We start from the raw sequence: 19,407 nt of genomic DNA, 5'->3' as shown, positions 1-19,407 counted from the left end.
GGGGCCTGCAGCCAGGGCCCCTCCATAGTTGCATTCAGATTGGCACCAAGCACTGTGGTCCTTATGACCCAAGCTGATAGTAAATGTCCTTGCAGGGCCCTGTATCCAACTGGCCATTGTCACACAGGGGTGAAAGGGGCTGCGGGAGCCTGGGTTTGCATTGCATTCTCTCCTTCACACTGGCCGACTAGAAGCAGGTCTGCCTGGTTTCTGGCTGGAGAAGGTTGTATGACACAGTTCTTCCAGGGCCTCTCGAGCCACAGCAGTGGCTGCAGACCCCTAGAGGGGAAACTGGCACACCCGCAGAGAGGCCGGGACAGCTGCCCACCCAAGGAGGCTCTGTGGAAGCCTCTGGAAGCTGCTGTGACTAGCAGGCAGTGGGCCCCGGCTACATGCGAGAGGTCACCTCGGCCATTGTTGTGTGCCCTGCTCCTTCTCTGGGTTCTGGTGGGCCTTTCAGGGGCCAGGTTTCATGATCTCAACCAGTTCTCCATCTCACATTTACACACACATCCCTGGCAGACCTCAGTGAGTCATCCGGAACTTGCTAAAGGTGCAGGCACCGGATTTCAGGTCTTAGAAGGAAGGCCGAGGCAGGCAGCGGCATTTCTTGCTGAGCAGCCCCTTTTGCTGTGGGAAGGAAGGTGGGAAAGGGAATTGGTGCCCTAGAAAGCCAGGTGACCGTGTCACCCCAAGGCATGTGATTCCAGGGCATAGGAGCCAGCGTGCACCCTCCTCGGCCGTCGCCCAGAGCCTGAGCAGTGGCCCCATAGGCTTGTCTTGAACAGCTCTTTAGAACTCAAATTCTGAAGCTTCTTCCAGCCACTTCCACAGTTCCCAGCCTCCCTGAGTTTGTCAAAAGATTGCATGTGGCTAAAAGGAAGTGCAAGCAGCAGCATTTCTTTTCATTTTTGTGTTTTTGTTCAACCAGTTCAGCATCTTGTTTTGTCCCATGCAAAATAACCACACCAGATAGGACTTCTGCACTTCAGACCTGGTCATTTAACAGTTAAGGAGATGAGGTCCATAAAGCCGGAACAAAAAGATAAGGGCGCATGATGGGCAGAAGTCAAGACAGGGCAAAGGCGGGAGTGCCACAGGGCAGGGCATGTGCCAGAGGTGGCTGAGCCAGGGGCGGAGAAAGGGCACCAGATGGTGGTAGAGGTGAGCTCAGCATGCGAGGGCGTGTTGGCTCCTCTGAAAGCCGCCCTTTGAATAGCTCAGCAGACAGGAAGCCAGAGCCCTGGCCTTGAAGGTTGTGCTGTCACTCCTCTGGGCCACCCAGGAAGGCTCAGAGATCCCTGTAGTTTCCCGAGGCCCCGGTTGTCACATCTCTCGGGGGTCCTCAGGTGTCTGTCTGCGCAGGCTGTGATTGGATGGGAACCTTTGATTTGCACCTTGCTGTGGGAGCAGGGCCACTGAATTGGCAGAAAAGCCTCTGGCTTGGAAATGTAAGAGTGTCCCTACAGGGGAGCCCCTTATCCCCCCTCAGCCCTGAGCTTCCTGCAGCCATCAGGGGAGACCCTGGTGTCCTCACTGGGTCACCACCTGTGGGTCTCCGTCATTCCTCAGCTCCACTCCCCCATGTCCTGCTGCCGCGTGTGCTGCACCTCTGCAGAGCTGACATGCCTCCTGTCCCTGCCCGCGGGGCCCGGGCCTCTCAGCCCATGTAACGTGCACCTTTCCTCGCAGCCCACACAGCGGCCGGAGTCCAGTGATGACCGCCGCGTCTTGTGCAAGCACGCCACCATCTAGCCCACAGAGGAGGAGCTCCAGGCTGCCCAGAAGGCTGTGCTCACTCGGAGTGTGCCCTCAAGCTGGTGTCCGACACATTGGCGGAGAAGGGCAGGGCCCAGAGCAGGAGGGCGGTGATCTAGGTAATGGAGTTCACCCTCATTTTCCTAGGCCCAGGGGTGACTTGGAGGAGGTGGGAGTTCTCACAGGAAGTGGCTGCCAGGAGGGGCAGAGGTGGCTCCTCCTCTGAAGGGCTTTGAGCCTCTGAGAAGCAGGGGCTTTCCAGCCCGTGGGCAGTAAGTTCACAGAGTCTCTAGTCTCAGGGCTGGAGCCCCAAGGTTCAAAGGGAGTTACAGTCGCAGTTGGAGAGCTGTTGTTCAAGACCAGAATTTACTTTTCCCACCAAAGGTGCATCTAGAAACATAGTTCACAAAGCAGGAACCACCTATGTTTGCTCATCTACAAAACGGAGATACATGTGGTTCTGCCCTGACCCCTCCGCCTCTCGGAGCAGAGGCTGCCCCTTGGTGCCCGGCTGAGTCACCATTCAAGGCCCCGGGGTTAGTGGGAGGCAGAAAATCCCTGTGCCCTGTAAGGAGTCGTATACAACTAAAATAATCTGAGAGGGAGTTAGCTTTTCAAGTCCTTTCTCTCTAGGTGGCTTTTTCATTTTCTTTTTTTAATTGTGGTAAAATACTCAGAGCATGAAGTTTACCGTGTTAACCATTTTTATGTGTACGATACAGTGGTACTAAGTACATTCACAAAGTTGTGCAACCATCACCCACCAGTTATCTATTTCTAGAATTTTTCATCATCTAAAACAGAAATCTGTCCCCATTAAATTCCCTGCCCCCCCTTCCCCAACCCTCTTTGCACTTCCTCTTTCTGGACATTTCATGTAGGTGAAATCATGCTGATTCCACTTTAGTTTCTCCTCACTATAGTGTTTGCTCCCACTGTGAGTTACAAAGTGTCACCATAAAACAACCTCACCTCTCAGCTTAAGCATGCGAACATCCCAGTAAGTTGCATCTAATTGGGAAAGTCAGCCTTCTTCACCCTCCTGGTAGGGAAGACAGGAGTGCAAAGAAGACATTTTTTCATCTCTCCCTTGGCACCCTCACGAAGCCAAAACACAAGACTGCAAAATCTGAGCGGGAGGTCTTTGAAGGGGAGAGCCAGCCTGATGCTGAGGTTTGCCTGGGCTTTGTGCTTGCTCGCAAATCCGGGAGAGATGGTCTGCAGCCCCACTACGAGAGGCCAGGTCTGCCCTCTGAGCCTGTGCACATGAGCTGGGTGCATGGAAGCTGCCCAGGGACGTCTATATTGCAGACAGAAAGGGTGCCACCCTCAAATCTCCACTTGTTTTCCGAAAAAAAAAAAAAAAATCCCCCCCTCAATGATTTGAAGTTTAAAAATTAACTAATTCTTTTCTTTTTTGTAATCCTCACCTGAGGATATTTTTTCCCATTGCTTCTTAGAGAGAGTGAAAGGGGAGCGGGGCGGTGGAAAGAAAGAAAGAAAGAAAGAAAGAAAGAAGAAAGAAAGAAAGAAAGAAAGAAAGAAAGAAAGAAAGAAAGAAAGAAAGAAAGAAAAGGAAAGGAAAGGAAGAAGGAAAGGAAGAAGGAAAGGAAGAAAGAAAGAGAGAGAAAGAGAGACATCAGTGTGAGAGAGACACATTGATTGGTTGCCTCCCACCAGGTACCAGGGGCTGTGGATTGAACCCATAACCCAAGTACTCTCCCTTGACCGGGAATCAAACCTGAGACCCCTTGGTGCGCAGGCTGACACTCTAACCATTGAACACACCAGCCAGGGCAAAAATTAACAGTAATTCTTTAACATCATCAAATATCCAGTCAATGTTGAAATTTCCACTCGTCCCATAGATATCGTAACATGTGTTTTTTTGGTTGTTTTCTGGGGTTTGTTTCTCTGTTCTCTAGTTTGTGTGAATTGGGATTCAAATTGGTTATCAAACCTCTAAGTCGCATATCTGCAGGTTCCCCCCCCCCCCCCCGCTCCCTCCCCCACTCTGCCCCTGCCCCATGTTCTGCTTTCTCTGCTTTCCGAGTCTCAGTTGCAGAGTCTGGTCCTTGTTCTCTAATCCAGACATCCCTGGTCTAGATTTTGCCAGTGGGCTCCCCAAATGGATAAGAATATATAAACACGTTTTTATAAAAAGGTTGTCTCCTATCCCTAGAAATGTCACAAAGAAAACAAAGTGGTGATTAGTGGCAGCTTCTGGAGCAGAGATGGGACATTGGTCTAGAGATCCATCATGTGAGGGCGTCCCAGGCACCAGTCCTGGGAACTGGAGCAGAGGAAGAACCTAGTAGGCTGCAGAGAAATAGAAGGGGCTTGGGGCTAGAGCAGCAATTTTCAACCAGTGTGCTGCAAGAATTTTTAACACATGCAATACCTGACTGTTTAGTCAGGGTCACTGACCTCTTTTCCCTTAGGTTGTCAAATAAAAAAATGACAACAGCCAACACAATAATAGCCCATCAGGTGTAAATGCCCTGTCTTTAACCACAACTATATCCTATCTAATAAAAGAGTAATATGCAAATTGACCATCACTCCAACACACAAGATGGCTGCCCCCATGTGGACACAAGATGGCCGCTACAAGATGGCCAGCAGGGGAGGGCAGTTGGGAGGGACCAGGCCAGCAAGGGAGGGCAGTCGGGGGCAATCAAGCCTGCAGGGGAGGGCAGTTAGGGGTGACCAGGTCGGCAGAGGAGGGAAGTTGGGGGTGACTGGACCTGCAGGGGAGAGCAGTTGGGGGGAACCAGGCCTGCAGGGGAGGGCAGTTGGGGGTGACCAGGCCTGCAGGGGAGGGCAGTTAGGGGCAAACAGGCTGGCAGGGGAGTGGTTAGGGGATGATCAGGCTGGCAGGGGAGTGGTTAGGGGGTGATCAGGCTGGCAGGCAGAAGCGGTTAGGGGCAATCAGGAAGGCAGGCAGGCGAGCAGTTGGGAGCCAGCAGTCCTGGATTGTGAGAGGGATGTCCGACTGACTATTTAAGCCCGATCCCGGTAGGATCGGGCCTAAACGGTCAGTCAGACATCCCTCAAGGGGTCCCAGATTGGAGAGGGTGCAGGCTGGGTTGAGGGACACACCCCGCCCCCGTGCACGAATTTCATGCACTGGGCCTCTAGTAGATCATATAAAAGAGTTGCATCTTACTGGTCACGTTGAATAATAAGGTTGTGTCTGATTGGTTAACTTTTTTTTTTTATAATGGAGGATATGTTTTTTTATTGATTTTAGAGAGAGAGGAAAGAGAGAGAGAAACATTGATTCCTGTACCTGCCCCAACCCAGGAATGTGTCCTAACTGGGAATTGAACCTACAAACTTTTGCTGTAAGGGACGATGCTTCAACCAACTGAACCACCTGGCCAGGGTGATTGGTTAATTTTTGGACCAGAAATCCTTATATACAAGTATAGGCACTTTTTTTGTTTGTTTGTTTTTTTGTTTGTTTGTTTGTTTTAAATATATTTTATTGATATTTTACAGAGAGGAAGGGAGAGGGATAGAGAGCTAGAAACATCGATGAGAGAGATACATTGATCAGCTGCCTCCTGCACACCTCCCACTGGGGATGTGCCCACAACCAAGGTACATGCCCTTGACCGGAATCGAACCTGGGACCCTTCAGTCTGCAGGCCGACGCTCTATCCACTGAGCCAAACCGGTTTCGGCAAGGCACTTGGTTTTTTAAAAAGTCATCTGAAGCAAAAAGGGTAGGTACTTACTACTATTTATGTTTTTGTAAATCAATCAAAATTATACCTTTTTTTTGGTCAGATCAGCAAAAAATATATATTTTTTTTAGTGTGCCACAGAATTTTAGTTTATGTGTGCCATGAGATGAAAAAGGTTGGAAATCACTGGGCTGGAGCATAAGGCTGAGAGGGAGTGGCGGGAGAGGGTGGTGGCATGGAGCCCAGCGGGTCAGGCTGGGGCCTCAGGCCAGGGCATAAGTGTGGGTGTCCTGTCCTGCAGAGGGCCAGTGCCGGGAGGTTAGATGTAGGGTTAGATCAGCCGTGGGCAAACTACGGCCCGCGGGCCGGATCCGGCCCGTTCGGCTGTTCTATCCGGCCCGCGGAGCCGAAAGAGCGGAGGGTTCTCTTGCTCTCCCCTCCGCCCCTTCACCAGCAGCAGTGTTAACATGGCAACGTCGGAAAACACGGCCGTAGCTCCTTCTTCTGAGTGGGCGGATTCATATCCGCCCATTTAGTAGAAGGAACAACCTCTCAATCTTCCAGAGGCTCCTTGTAATGCCCACGGACGCGTCCCCTGACATCACCCTGGGAATGCGTAGACACGTTATCGTGGTGATGTAGGGAGACATGCCCCTGGAGAGCACAGTATCAGAGCATTAGCTAAAAAGGAGACCAACAACACTGTTCCCACTGAAGTTGATGTTTTAAAGACCAAAAACCTTTCAACCCAGTCTACATTGCCATCTACATCTACGTCCCGGGCATAATTTGGAAGTTGCACTAAAGAAAATGTTTAATTTACTGTTTACACATTTTGTTCTTTTCTATTTGTTTTAGTTTTTAAATTATTTTATTATATTTAAGTTTAATTTGAAAGGCTTTTGTACCTTTCCTTTGTTAGGCAATTTTATTTTGCCTTTGCCATCTTCAATATAAGGTATGTTATTGTGCTATGATTCCTCCATTTTTTGAAGTTTCAAATTATAATAATTAGTGTTTACATTCTTCTTGTTAAAATGTTTGAAATGAATAAAACTATTGAAATAAAAAAAAAAAGACCGTACCCTTTTATGTAATGATATTTACTTTGAGTTTATATTAGTTCACACAAACACTCCATCCATGCTTTTGTTCCGGCCCTCCGGTCCAGTTTAAGAACCCATTGTGGCCCTCGAGTCAAAAAGTTTGCCCACCCCTGGGTTAGATGTAGGGCAGACACTATGGTCAGGCTCACACTGCAGAAAGCCGGCCTAATCTGCAGAGAGTGAGGCTGGGCAGGCATCTCCCTTAGGACGCTGTGGCCTGAGCATCTGGATGGGCCTGCTCGCCAAGGGTTGAGATGGGAGTGAAGTGACACTAGAGATGGCTTAGAAGGTGCCCAAGCCCAAGGGCTGACCAGGGTGCCACTAACTGGCTGAGGACCGGGGTCACTGGAATTTCCATCATTGGCCTTTTTCAGAATGCAGTTTATCAGAAAATAGTAACCACCACCAGCCCTTACTGAGCACATACAGGGTGTCCCCCCCCAAAAAAATATATATATATATACACACACACACATACACACACACTTTAACAGCTGATAGCTCAGTTTTGAAAATGAAATGTATTTTAATAAACACCGCCTTTATTCAAAGTGTGTAAACATTTTGGTTCCCCGTGCTGTTCTCAGATACAGCTTCTCACGTCTCCTTTTGTCAAGGGCACTCTGAGAAACGGGACTCAGAAAGGGCTGTTTTACAGATGAAGAAGCTGAGGCGCAAAGGGCCCAGCAAGGTGTTGATTTTCAGACCCAGGGCAGGGCCACATGCTCCCTTTCTCCCCAACCCCTCCTCTTACACGTGCATTTTTGTGTTTGTCTTCACAGCAGTGTCAACTCCTCTGCTCGGATCATGAAAGGCGTGATGCGGATCATGAAAGGTGTGATGTGGGTCGGCCTCCTGGCCAAAGGCCTCCTCCTTTGAGGAGACAGGACAGTGCAGCTGATGCTGCTCTGCTCCCAGAAGCTCACCCACGACGCCTGCTGCAGAGGGTCACGGAGCAGCTGCCCAGACAGCTCCTGGGAAGGGCAGGTCACCTCTGGGTGTGGGGGGAGAGGGGTGGGGAGGGCTGCCAGCCCCTCAGGCTCCCTGGCAGGGATGACTTTGTTTCCACAGGATTTTAAGAAACTTGAGTGGTTGTCATTATTAGATACAAACCAGTTTGTTTGTATAAATAGTTGCAAGAAGAAAGAGGTGGAAACTTCAGGGTTCCCGTGTAGAGTGAGTTCAGGGAAAATGTAAATGTCCCGCCACGGGAATGGTGACCGGCCATGGGAAGGGTACATGGTGACGCATGGGCACATTTGCTACCACATTGATGAGATTCAGGGGAGAGCAAACGGGGAGCCAAGACGGGGAGCCTGTGGGAGATGAACTGGGTTTCTCCGTTCGAGCAGTTCCTCTGTCGTAGTCAGAGTACATTTCTCAGGATCACTGGGGAAGAGTAAGATCAGGTCATGATTGACATCGATCATCTTAGGTTAAAATGGTCAGTCCCAGGTCGGGTTCTTCTTGCTGTGTTGGGCACTGTTCCTGCGAAAATGCTGCTTCCCTCCTGCTGGCTTAGTGAGCATGCTGGTCAGGAGCCGATGAATAGACACGTAGCACCCTAACTAGTTTATCGGCTGTGAGGACATGAAAGCATGATGCCAGGCGGAGCGAGGGAGCCATGTCCAACAGGACGGGGAGGTACGTGTCCTGACCGAGGACATTTAGGGTGTTCCCGGAGTTCTGCGTTACCATTGAGGCTGCACAAAGTAAATGGCCTTGTACATGCTGCTTCACACACGTGGGAGCTCAGCCGAGGGCAGGGTCGGTGGGTAAGTGTTGCCAGGTCAGCCTCCACCTGCAGTTTATAAGCTGCATGGCTTTGCCAGCCCAGCTGCCCCTCAGACTTCTCACAGGTGATGATGGTGCCTCGTTATAGTTTTAATTTGCTTCTCTCTTACTGTGGGGGCATCTGTGTCATGGTGTAAAAAGGGACACTTCTGTTTCCTTTCCTTCCAACTATCTGTTATATCAGTGGCCAGTTGTTGCTTTTTAAAAATTTATTGGATTGCTGTCCTTGTTAAGGGCATTTTTTACATGTGAAGGCACCTTATATGCAGGGTTCGTCTGCGTGTGTACTGCTGGAGGGCAGGGCTATGTCTCAGTCCCATGGAGGCTCCAGACGCCCGGCACAGGGCCTGCCACCTGACCACGTCCTTGCTGCTTGCACCTGTCTCTCGGCTGGAGTAATGCGGCCTAGTGTTGTGTTTGTACCTGACAGATGGTGACGGAGGACAAGTCTAGGTCTTGTGTGACCCTGAAGCCAACATCATCACCTCATCCTGTGAGGAGCCCAGAATACGGGTCACTGTGTCTGTCACCTCGCCCCTAATGCCGTGGACAGAGGTGCGTCCGGGCCCTTCATCCCAGCCCCCTCCCACACACCAGGTGGCTTAGGGAAGCGTCTGACTCTGCTCTGGGCAGGGGAAGAGGGTTGAGGGTGCAGCCTTCTGGCACTTCTGTCAGCCCCGGATGCCACTGCTCAGATAAGAGCTGGGCCTCAGGGCAGCGGAGGAAATGAGCTGGTGACAAGAGTGTCAGGAGGGCTCAGAACCGGGCTGTGCGTGTGCTCCCGGGCCTTGCTCGTGCAGCACCATGCTCCTCCCTTGCCTCCAGGCCAGTGCGGACACCTGCCCAGTGGAAACCAGTTGTGCCAGGTCCCCAGGAGCTCAGATTGCCCATCTGTCTGCAGCAGAGGCCACAGCAGAGGTCATAGCAGAACCTGCTGTCCCGGCACTGCTCGTGTGGGACATGAGCATTGGGGGCTTGAGTCATATTGGCATTGCCAAGAGTGTGGGAGGGGTGTTGTGCCAGGCCAGAGGGCAGCAAGGGCCTGGAGTCACCGCCACCCAGTGAAGGCTGCGACAGGGAAACACCCTGAGGCTCATCGAGCCTGGAACCTCCTGGAACAGCCCCTAGGACCATTTTCCAAATTCCATTCATTCTTGAACCCTCTTCATGATTGTTATTTACTACCAACATTTTTCTTTAAATCAATTCACTTTTAACACAAATTTTTAAAAACATATATTTTATTGATTTTAGAGAGGAAAGGAGAGGGAGAGAGAGAGATAGAAACATCAATGATGAGAGAGAATCATTGATTGGCTGCCTCCTGCATGCCCCCTACTGGGGATCGAGCCCACAACCCGGGCATGTGCCCGAACCTGGGACCCCTCAGTCTGCAGGCTGACGCTCTATCCATTGAACCAAACCAGCTAGGGCAACACAAAATTTTTTTATAATATATTTTTATTGATTTCAGAGAGGAAGGGAGAGGGAGAGAGAGAGACAAACATCAATGATGGGAGAGCTGCCTCCTGCACGCCTCCTATGGAGATCAAGTCCGAAACCCAGGCATGTGCCCTTGACCGAAATCGAACCTGGGACCCTTCAATCCACAGGCGGGTGCTCTATCCACTGAGCCAAACTGGCCAGGGCAACACTTACATTTTTAAAGAGGAGAACCTATGACTGTAAGTGGGAAGCCATTATCTATTGTCATAAATGGAGAGTCATCTAAAAATCAATCCAGGGGGTCAATGAACAACATTAAATTCTAGCTGAAGGCCCTGCTGGGCTTCGCTCAAACACACAAACAAGGTGGAGATTGGGAATGTTAGAAAGTGTTAAAGATCCGTAGTCACGAGATGGGGGCTGACTGGAAAGAGTAAGATACGGAAACCCCTCTGTAACGAACATACTTTCTATGACCACCAGGAACCTGTCAGCCTCACTTGGGTGTCTCCTCACTCCACACCCCGGCTGGCTGTTGTGGGGAGGGTAGCTTCTAACCCCTCCTCAGAAACACCCCTGTCACTTCCACCCCAACCTGTGACAGGCAGGCAGCAGCACAGGACCCCTGGGGATATTTATGGGTGAAAGTGAAACCTGTGCTCCGTCATGGGACCTAAATAAACCAGGGTGTCCTAGAAGGAGATGAGAATATTCTTGAAGCAACCGTAGTAGGAAAGAAAAAATGAATCTGAATTTCTCTCAAACTTGGAGGCCTTTGTTATCAATGATGGGATGTGTTCTAATCAGATCCACTTTCTCCCCTTTATTTATTTATTTATTTATTTATTTATTTATTTATTTATTTATTGTCTAAAGTTTTACATATATCTCCTTTTTCCCCAATTGACATCCCCCCTCCCCAGCCATTCCCACCCTGGGCAATGCTAATATGCATGCATATAAGTCCTTCGGTTGCTCTCTAACCGCCGCCCCCTGCCATTTGTCTCTGGATCTATTCTTATTCATCTAATTATATTGATCATTATATTCCACATATGAGTGAGATCATGTGATATTTATCTTTCTCTGACTGGCTTATTTCGCTTAGCATAATGCTCTCCAGTTCTATCCATGCTGTTGCAAATGGTAAAAGTTCCTACTTTTTTATAGCGGCGTAGTATTCCATTGTGTAGATGTACCATAGTCTTTTAATCCACTCATCTGCTGATAGGCACTTAGGTTGTTTCCAAATCTTAGCTTTTTAAATTGTGCTGCTATGAACATAGGGGTGCATATATCCTTTCTGATTGGTGTTTCTGTTTTCTTGGGATATAGTCCTAGAAGTGGGATTACTGGGTCAAATGGGAGTTCCATTTTTAACTTTTTGAGGAAACTCCATACTGTCTTCCACAGTGGCTGCACCAGTCTGCATTCCCACCAGCAGTGCACAAGGGTTCCTTTTTCTCCACATCCTCACCAGTACTTGTCCTTTGTTGATGATAGCCATTCTGACAGGTGTGAGATGGTACCTAGTGTTGTTTTGGTTTGCATCTCTCAGATGATTAGTGACTTTGAGCATGTTTTCATATGTCTCTGGGCCTTCTGTATGTCCTCTTGTGAAAAGTGTCTATTTAGATCCTTTGCTCATTTTTTGATTGGATCGTTTATCTTCCTTTTGTTAAGTTGTATGAGTTCTCTGTAAATTTTGGAGATTAAACCCTTATCGGAAATATCAGGCGAATATGTTCTCCCATACAGTGGGCTTTCTTGTTGTTTTGTTGGTGGTTTCTTTTGCTGTGCAGAAGCTTTTTATTTTGTTTTTTTTTTAAATATATTTTATTGACTTTTTTACAGAGAGGAAGGGAGAGGGATAGTTAGAAACATCGATGAGAGAGAAACATCGATCAGCTGCCTCCTGCACACTCCCTACTGGGGATGTGCCCACAACCAAGGTACATGCCCTTGACCGGAATCAAACCTGGGACCCTTCAGTCCGCAGGCCGACGCTCTATCCACTGAGCCAAACCAGTTAGGGCCAAGCTTTTTATTTTGATGTAGTCCCACTTGTTTATTTTCTCCTTAGTCTCCATTGCCCTAGGATCTGTGTCTGTAAAAATATTGCTACAACATATGTCTGCTATTTTGCTGCCTATGGAGTCTTGTAGGATTTTTATGGTTTCCAGTCTTACATTTAATTCCTTTAGCCATTTTGAGTTTATTTTTGTGTATGGTGTAAGTTGGTGATCTAGTTTCATTTTTTTGCATGTATCTGTCCAAATTTCCCAGCACCATTTATTGAAGAGACTGTCTTGACTCTATTGTATGCTCTTGCCTCCTTTGTCAAATATTAATTGAGTGTAATGGCCTGGGTAGATTTCTGGGTTCTCTGTTCTGTTCCATTGGTCTATATGTCTGTTCTTGTGCCATTTTTGAGAATGGTGGCTTGGTAATATAGCTTGATATTTGGTATTGTGATCCCCCCAACTTTGTTGTTCTTTCTCAGGATTGCTGTGGTTATTTGGGGTCTTTTTTTATTCCAGATGAATTTTTGGAGAGTTTGTTCTAGATCTTTGAAATATGCCGTTGGTATTTTAATGGGGATTGCATTGAATCTGTAGATTGCTTTGGTTAGTATGGACATTTTAGTGATGTTGATTCTACCAATCCATGAACATGGTATGTTCTTCCATTTGTTTATGTCTTCCTTGATCTCTTTTTTCAATGTCCTGTAGTTTTCCAAGTACAGGCCTTTTATGTCCTTAGTTAAGTTTATTCCTAGGTATCTTAGTTTTTTTTGGTGCAATGGTAAATGGTATTATTTTTTCGTTTCTCTTTCTGTGAGTTCATTATTGGTGTATAAAAAGGCCATAGATTTCTGGGTGTTAATTTTGTATCCTGCTACATTGTCGAATTCATTTATTAGGTCTAGAAGTTTTTTGATGGAGTATTAGGGGTTTTCTATGTATAGTATCATGTCATCTGTGATAAGGACAGTTTTACTTCTTCTTTTCCAATTTGGATGCCTTTTATTTCTTTTTCTTGTCTGACCGCTATGGCTAGCACTTCCAGTACTATGTCGAAGAGGAATGGAGAGAGTGGGCATTCCTGTCTTGTTCCTGTTCTTAGGGGAAATGAGTTTAGTTTTTGCCCATTGAGTATGATGTTGGCTGTAGGTTTGTCATATATGGTTTTTATTATGTTGAGGGATGATCCCTCTATTCCCACTTCGCTGAGAGTTTTTATCAAGAAAGGGTGTTGGATCTCCCCTTTTTTAAAAAATCCTCACCTGAGGATATATTTAGAGAGGAAGAGAGAGAAACATCAATGTGAGAGAAAAACATCTATCGGTTGCCTCCCGTATGTGCCCTGACCAGGGATTGAACCCACAACCTTCTGGTGTAGGGGACAATGGTCCTACACTGAGGGTCCACTTTCTCCCTTTTAATTATGCAGTTGAAAGTTTCTGGAAATCTGGCTTAGTTTATAGTTTCCTGTTGGCACTGTAGTTTGCTAATGGCCCTGAAGGCGCTCATCATAAGCATTAAAGGCCTTCCTCATGGGCACTGGCTTCAGAGGAGAGAGGGTCTTCACAGACATGATTTCTCTGTTCCTGCAGGGCCCAGAGGAAAGGCTATCTGGGAGGAAGTGTGTGTCTTCTGGATAAATAAAATGAGGCCCAGAGAGCTGAGAGGCACAGCCCATGTGGCCCAGGGAAGGAGCAAGTGGGAAAGGGCACCTCGCCCACACGCCCATTTCTGCTAGAAGGAACGGAAGTGCCTTTGCCTGACCAGGGGACATCTTGAGCCAGGAAGTGTCTCCAGTTGCTGGCCGCCCTCCACCATGCGAAGTGGTTCCAGGTTAGGGGGAGGGCTGGGGGGCTCACACATGCCTGTCCTGTCGCTGCCCCCTTAGCCGACTCCTGGGCTAGCTGTTTGGCTCATGTCTCCTGGCACTAACTTGAAGGGTTGGAATCAGAGCAGGGCCAGTTCTGTTGGCCTGTGCCCATTTGGGAGTGGAGCCCACTCCCAGCCTCCACCCTTCAGGCCGGCTGTGCCTCCCGGAGACCCTCCCTAACCTCCACTGCCAAGTCAGGAGCCTGTCCGGCTCACCGCCCCAAGGTCCACCCTTATTCCCTTGGCCTCACACCCACCCATGTGCATGTGGTTTCCAGAGCTAACTGTGTGCTTCTTCCAAAGGCACGAGCCAGCGGCCTACAGCCCTGTGTAATCGTCATCAGGGTTTTGGGGACCTCTGCCAGCATGTGCCAACCTGTGGGGCCCTGCCAGCCTGGGTAAGGCAGCGCCAGGCAGCCAGCCTGCTCTGGGAAGCCCACGAGGGCCTTATCTCCTCCTGGACAGCAGGTGCCCCTCCCAGCGCTTGGCTTTTTCAGGAGGGGCTGGCGTCAGCCTGAGTGCCCAGGAGGCATGTCACGGCAGGGGCGTCCCAGGGGCCCCTGGCACCAGGAAGAGGCCTGCTCTGGAGTGCAGCCTCACTTGATTGTATTTTCTTTTTCTTCTGCATTTTCTTTTTTTAAATATATTTTTATTGATTTCAGAGAGGAAAGCAGAGGGAGAGAGAGAGATAGAAACATGGATGATGAGAGAGAATCATCGATTGCTGCCTCCTGCACACCCCATACTGGGGATCGAGCCCACAACTGGGCGTGTGCCCAGACTAGGAATCAAACCGTGACACTCAACCATGGAGCCATGCTGGCTGGGTTGACTGTATTTTCTTAATCCCTTGACCTCACTGCCTTGAACTGGCATGTTACTGGCTAAATGTACCATAGGTCACAGAGAACAAGTTTCTTTCTTTTTTTTTTTTTAATAATTCTTTATTGTTGAAAATATTACATATGTCCCGTCTTTCCCCCCATTGACCCCCTCCAACTGCCCCCGCCCCCGCCCCCGCCCCAGGCCTTCAGCACCCTATTGTCTGTGTCCAGGGGTTATGCATATATGCATACAAGGTCTTTGGGTGATTACCCCCCAACTCCCCGCCATCCCCCTTCCCTCTGAAATTCCGCATTTGAACAAGTTTCTTTTAACCCTTGACCCCCTAGTTTGCAATGTTACCATTGATGGGATTTTGCCAATGGGGAAACTGAGGGTTAAAGAGTGAAGAAAACTGCCGTTGGCCACACCAGGAGGTGTCCAGGCCTCTGTGACACCTACCTACTCTGAAGAGGTCAAGGGTGGGTGGGAGTTAGAGAAAGACCTGGGAGGGGCTGCCTGTCCTGGGGTTCCCTGAAACCCCCAGCTGAGCCCACAGAGCCCTCCAGTGGGAGGGGAACTGGCCTCGCGCTCTCCTCAAAGGCAGTGTCTCCTTTTCCATCCTGCCCGGCCCAGGCCATGGAGCTGCTGGTGGAGAAGGCTCTGACCAATACCACGGGGCCCCTGGGACACCATGCGAGGGGTCCTGGTGTGTGTGGCCTCGGGACACTCCTGGCAGGTCAGTCCCCGTCAGCTGGGGAGCCCAGAACGCTAGGCACATGGCAGAGACAGGGTCATAGTGAGGTACAGGACCCTCTCACCAACACTCAAGAACAGCGTCCAACCCAGACGGGAGGAGGGACTCAGACACCCCACCCTCTACCCCCAGGGGAAAGGAACAGCCCAGTAGCAGGTGGAACTCACTCACCACAAAGGAGGCAGATGGGGCAACAAGGGTCCTGCCCCCGACTGTCTGTCGGCTGAGCACTCACTCTCTGGTGGCAGCCCACCTTTCGGAGGCCTGGCTGTCGCAGGTGATGGCCTTGGTGGGAATATTTCTGAAGGAAACCAGCAGACATGGATAACAGGCTTGAGCAGAGATGTTCACCACAGTGTGGTTTACGGTAGCAGAACGGGAGAGAAGCATCTGTGCTCTCGTGAGATGTCAGAGACAGGGGTGCTGTTTTCCAGCCCTTTTAGTGACATGGGATGCTATCATATGAAGTGAAAGGATAGAGAACACACTGGGCCTGAGGTGTGAGCCTGTTGTATGACAAGCAAAGGCAGGAGTGCCACAGGGCAGGGCATGTGCCAGAGGTGGCTGAACCAGGGGAGGAGAAAGGGCTAACACACACACACACACACACACACACACACAGCTGCAGGAATGTTTTCTGCTGGCTGTACTTCCCGTCAGAGGGAGGCGTGGCCCAGGTGAGGCCTCCAGGGGAGATCTTGTAGCAGCCTAGGGCATGCTGGCCAGCTGTGGCTGTGGGTGCAGAGGGTACAGTCACACCCCCTGTGCTGGGACCCTCTCAGGCCCCGGCGGTGGCAGTCTTTCACGGAGGTGCTCTATCTTCTTTGCTACCCCCACCCCATCGCAAGGATGGGCCTGGGCTCCGAGATCCCTGTGAGAGAGACCAGATGGACGCACTCGAGTCCATGACCCTCCAGCAGCGGGAAGACATCACAGCCAGTGCCCAGGTAGGATGGCCAGCCCCTGTGGCTCCCCAGCCCCGGGCCAGCTCAGCCAGGCTGTGGGCGGCACCCCCCACCCCATTGCAGCTATGCAATTTTCCAAGAAATGGTCTGGGGTTCCGCTTCCCTCCCCTGCAGAGGTGGGTGGCCTGTGGGAGAGTGGCCCATGATGACAAGACTTTTTCTGGGGGAGGGCGGCTTGGCTCAGAGCTGAAGCCGCCACAGTGATGAGGCGCAAACCTGGGGCCTCACTGGTGGGGACTGACTTGGCTGTCCCCACCACACGCACACACGCGCGCGCGCACACACACACACACACACACACACACACACACACACACACACACGCTGTAAACCCCGCTGTGGCTGGCCAGCCTCAAGCACGAAAGCCGAGCCCCCACCTGTGCTTCCCCTTTGGTTTGTAAGGAAGTCTCCCAGCAATACAAAAATGACATTGGGCCTGACCTTAAGGAATTGTCTTCATGGAAAGAATCAAATTGGTTATGATCCACAATGGGAGGTGCAGGGTTTAGGGTCCCTGCAGTGTTCCAAGGGCCTTCCTGGCAAAGTCCTACCCTGAGCAGCCTGAGCGTCCAGTGCAGTTCCTCGTGTCTGATGGTGACTGAGCTCAGCAGTTGCTAGAAGGGTGATGGCAAGGGCAGGATGCCTGGTGAGCCTCGGGGCCATGGGGCTGGGAGAGCCGGTCACAGGCAGGAGGGTGCTGCCAGGCTGTCTGCCCCCAGCATGCCCTTGGCATTTCGGCAGATCCACAAGATCCTGGGCATGGGCCCCCTGCTGCCGCCCAGAAGCAGGCTGGGTTGCGCTTCCGGAAGAGGCCTCCTGAGGAAGAGGCTGAGGAAGGCCCGAGGAAGCAGGCCAGCTCAGCGGAGAGGGGCTGTGTGATGGCCCCGCCTCTGAGTGGCTGCTCCATCCCCCCACCCGCTCCCCTCCCCACCGTGTTATGTTCTCCTTTCCAGTAATGTTCCATTTAAAACACTTGTGCTTTGATCATCAGTGAAATCGCTCACCCAGGGATGAGAACTCGGGGAGGGGCAGCACAGAAGGTTTAGAAGGTGTAGCACAGCCCAGGCCGGTTTGGCTCAGTGGATAGAGCATTGGCCTGTAGACCAAAGGGTTCTGGGTTCAATTCCCGTAGAGGGCACATACCTCATTTGCAGGCTCCTCTCAGGCCTGGGCCCTGGTCAGGGCGTGTGCAGAAGGCAACCAATCAATGTGTTTCTCACATTGATGTTTCTCTCTGTCTTTCCCTCTCTCTTCCACTCTCTAAAAATCAATGGGAAAATATCCTTGGGTGAGGATTAAAAAAAATAAAAAGGTGTAGCACAGTGACTTTGAACCCTGGCACCTTTGCTAGCTTTAAACTCACCTGGGGCCCTGACTGGTTTGGCTCAGTGGATAAGGCGTCGGTCTGCGGACTGAAGGGCCCCGGGGTTCGATTCCGGTCAAGGGCATGTGCCTTGGTTGTGGGCACATCTCCAGTGGGGAGGGGTGCGGGAGGCAGCTGATCAATGTTTCTCTCTCATCGATGTTTCTGGCTCTCTATCCCTCTCCCTTCCTCTCTGTGAAATATCAATAAAATATTAAAAGTAAATAAATAAATAAAATAAACTCACCTGGTGCTACTAAGGATGTGGGTTTATAAATTGCTTCCCCAGCCGTGTGTGGACTTGAAATCACGGGGGCATGTCCTGAAGTCTAGGGAGGCAGGTCAGGGAGAGGGGGCTGAGGGCCAATCCCCAGGGTGCACCTGGGCCCAACTTGCCCCTCCACCAGCCTAGAGACGGGCCCCTCAGCCGGGGTCTGCAGGGCCTGAGCTGGGCCCCACCCATCCCTGCTGTGGGGACAGGAGCAGAGCTGGGTGCTCCTCTGCACCCTCCTGGGAATACATGACCTGAATCTTCCCCGAACCCGAGACTCCCACCCACCCCGACCACTGAGTGCCTTCTGCTTACAGAGGAGCTGCTCTGTAATGTCTCATTTAGGGCTGGGGTTCGCCCGTTGTCTTTCTCCCATCCTCCCTATGGAGGCCCGGCCTATGTGGGTCCAGCGCTTGCCTCATGGAGGTCTGGGGCTGTACTTGGTGGATGTGGTCCGGTTACTGGTGGACATGGGGGTAGCTCTGTCCAAACCTCCCTTTTGGTGACCAGTTTTCTTGGCTGGCATTGAAGGAGAAAAGCTCATCTCTGTGCCAACTTGGTCTACAGTCACTTGATTCCTTTGATTTCGTGTCTGCATTTGCATGGCTTTACATCTACTGTCTTTGTAGAGCTGCCTGGAAGTTTGGGGGGCAGGGGAATAAACAACATGTGCTTGTCTCTTGGTGTGGGCCATTCAGTCCTTTGCTTGGGGTGCAGGTGACCCTGCTGGGTTCTCAGGACTCCGGGCAGGGACGCTCCACCCCCCACCCTCGGCATTTCTCCCCAAGGCTCTGAGGCCACAGGTGTATGGATGGAGAGGACAGGTGTATGCAAGGAGAGGACAGGTGTATGGATGGGGGACACAGGGGCTGGTGCTGCCGTGGGGCTCTGCTCAGGTATAGCCACCCTCAGGCCATTCCCACGCGGGCTCCAAGAGCTGCAGAGAAGCCTGCTCTGGGGATCCCACCCGCCTCAGGACTCGCCGGAGACACGTTCATTTCACACATGCCCAGGCCACTCAAGGGACCACCTGGGCTGGTCCAGGGCATACAGAGTGGGACCATAAGCAGGAGGTGGGTGCTTGGAAGACTTCCTGAAGGAGGGGGTGGCCAAGCTGAGTTGGGGATGCTTTCTGCCTGCAGCCTCCCCCACCAGGAGTTCCCCTGAAGTTTCTCCAAATCTTCATAAAAAATCTCAGGGGCTCTCTCTCTCCCTTCCTCTCTGAAATCAATAAAAATATATATTTTTAAAAGCCTGGCTGGTGTGGCTCAGTGGTTGAGCATTGACCTATGAGGCAGGAGGTTTAGTCCCCCGTCAGGGCACATGCCCAGGTTGTGGGCTCGATTCCCATTGGGGGCTTGCAGGAGGCAGCTGATCAATGATTCTTTCTCATCATTGATGTTTCTGTTTCTCTCCCCCTCTCCCCTCCTCTCTGAAATCAATTTTTAAAAAAACCTCAGGGAGAGCAGTAGGGCTCGGAAACCTGATCACCACCTGAGCTTCTGATGGTTGGAGCCTCGGGGACATCCCAGGAGGGGGG

The 19,407-nt window shown here is 50.7% G+C and overlaps 1 protein-coding gene across 1 annotated transcript; it reads left to right on the top strand.

Moving 5' to 3' along the window:
• Nucleotides 1–1,152: 1,152 nt before the first annotated feature.
• On the top strand, nt 1,153–17,298 carry ZFR2 (zinc finger RNA binding protein 2; the record flags this gene model as incomplete). Its single annotated transcript, XM_080675423.1, is given in 19 exon segments — nt 1,153–1,164; nt 1,693–1,752; nt 1,756–1,792; nt 1,795–1,868; nt 5,752–5,768; nt 7,339–7,432; nt 7,436–7,483; nt 7,486–7,533; nt 8,781–8,798; nt 8,804–8,905; nt 9,176–9,350; nt 13,588–13,600; nt 13,602–13,653; nt 13,993–14,038; nt 14,041–14,087; nt 15,148–15,250; nt 15,995–16,215; nt 16,927–17,020; nt 17,023–17,298. Coding segments are annotated over 19 exon segments (1,428 nt in total). The 3' UTR covers nt 17,190–17,298.
• Nucleotides 17,299–19,407: the final 2,109 nt, after the last annotated feature.

The sequence above is a fragment of the Plecotus auritus genome (assembly GCF_963455305.1).
Source record: "Plecotus auritus genome assembly, chromosome: 6".
In the NCBI taxonomy this organism is placed as follows: Eukaryota; Metazoa; Chordata; class Mammalia; order Chiroptera; family Vespertilionidae; genus Plecotus; species Plecotus auritus.
Note: the sequence above shows the minus strand (reverse complement) of the source record. Positions and strands in the feature narration are given on the sequence as shown.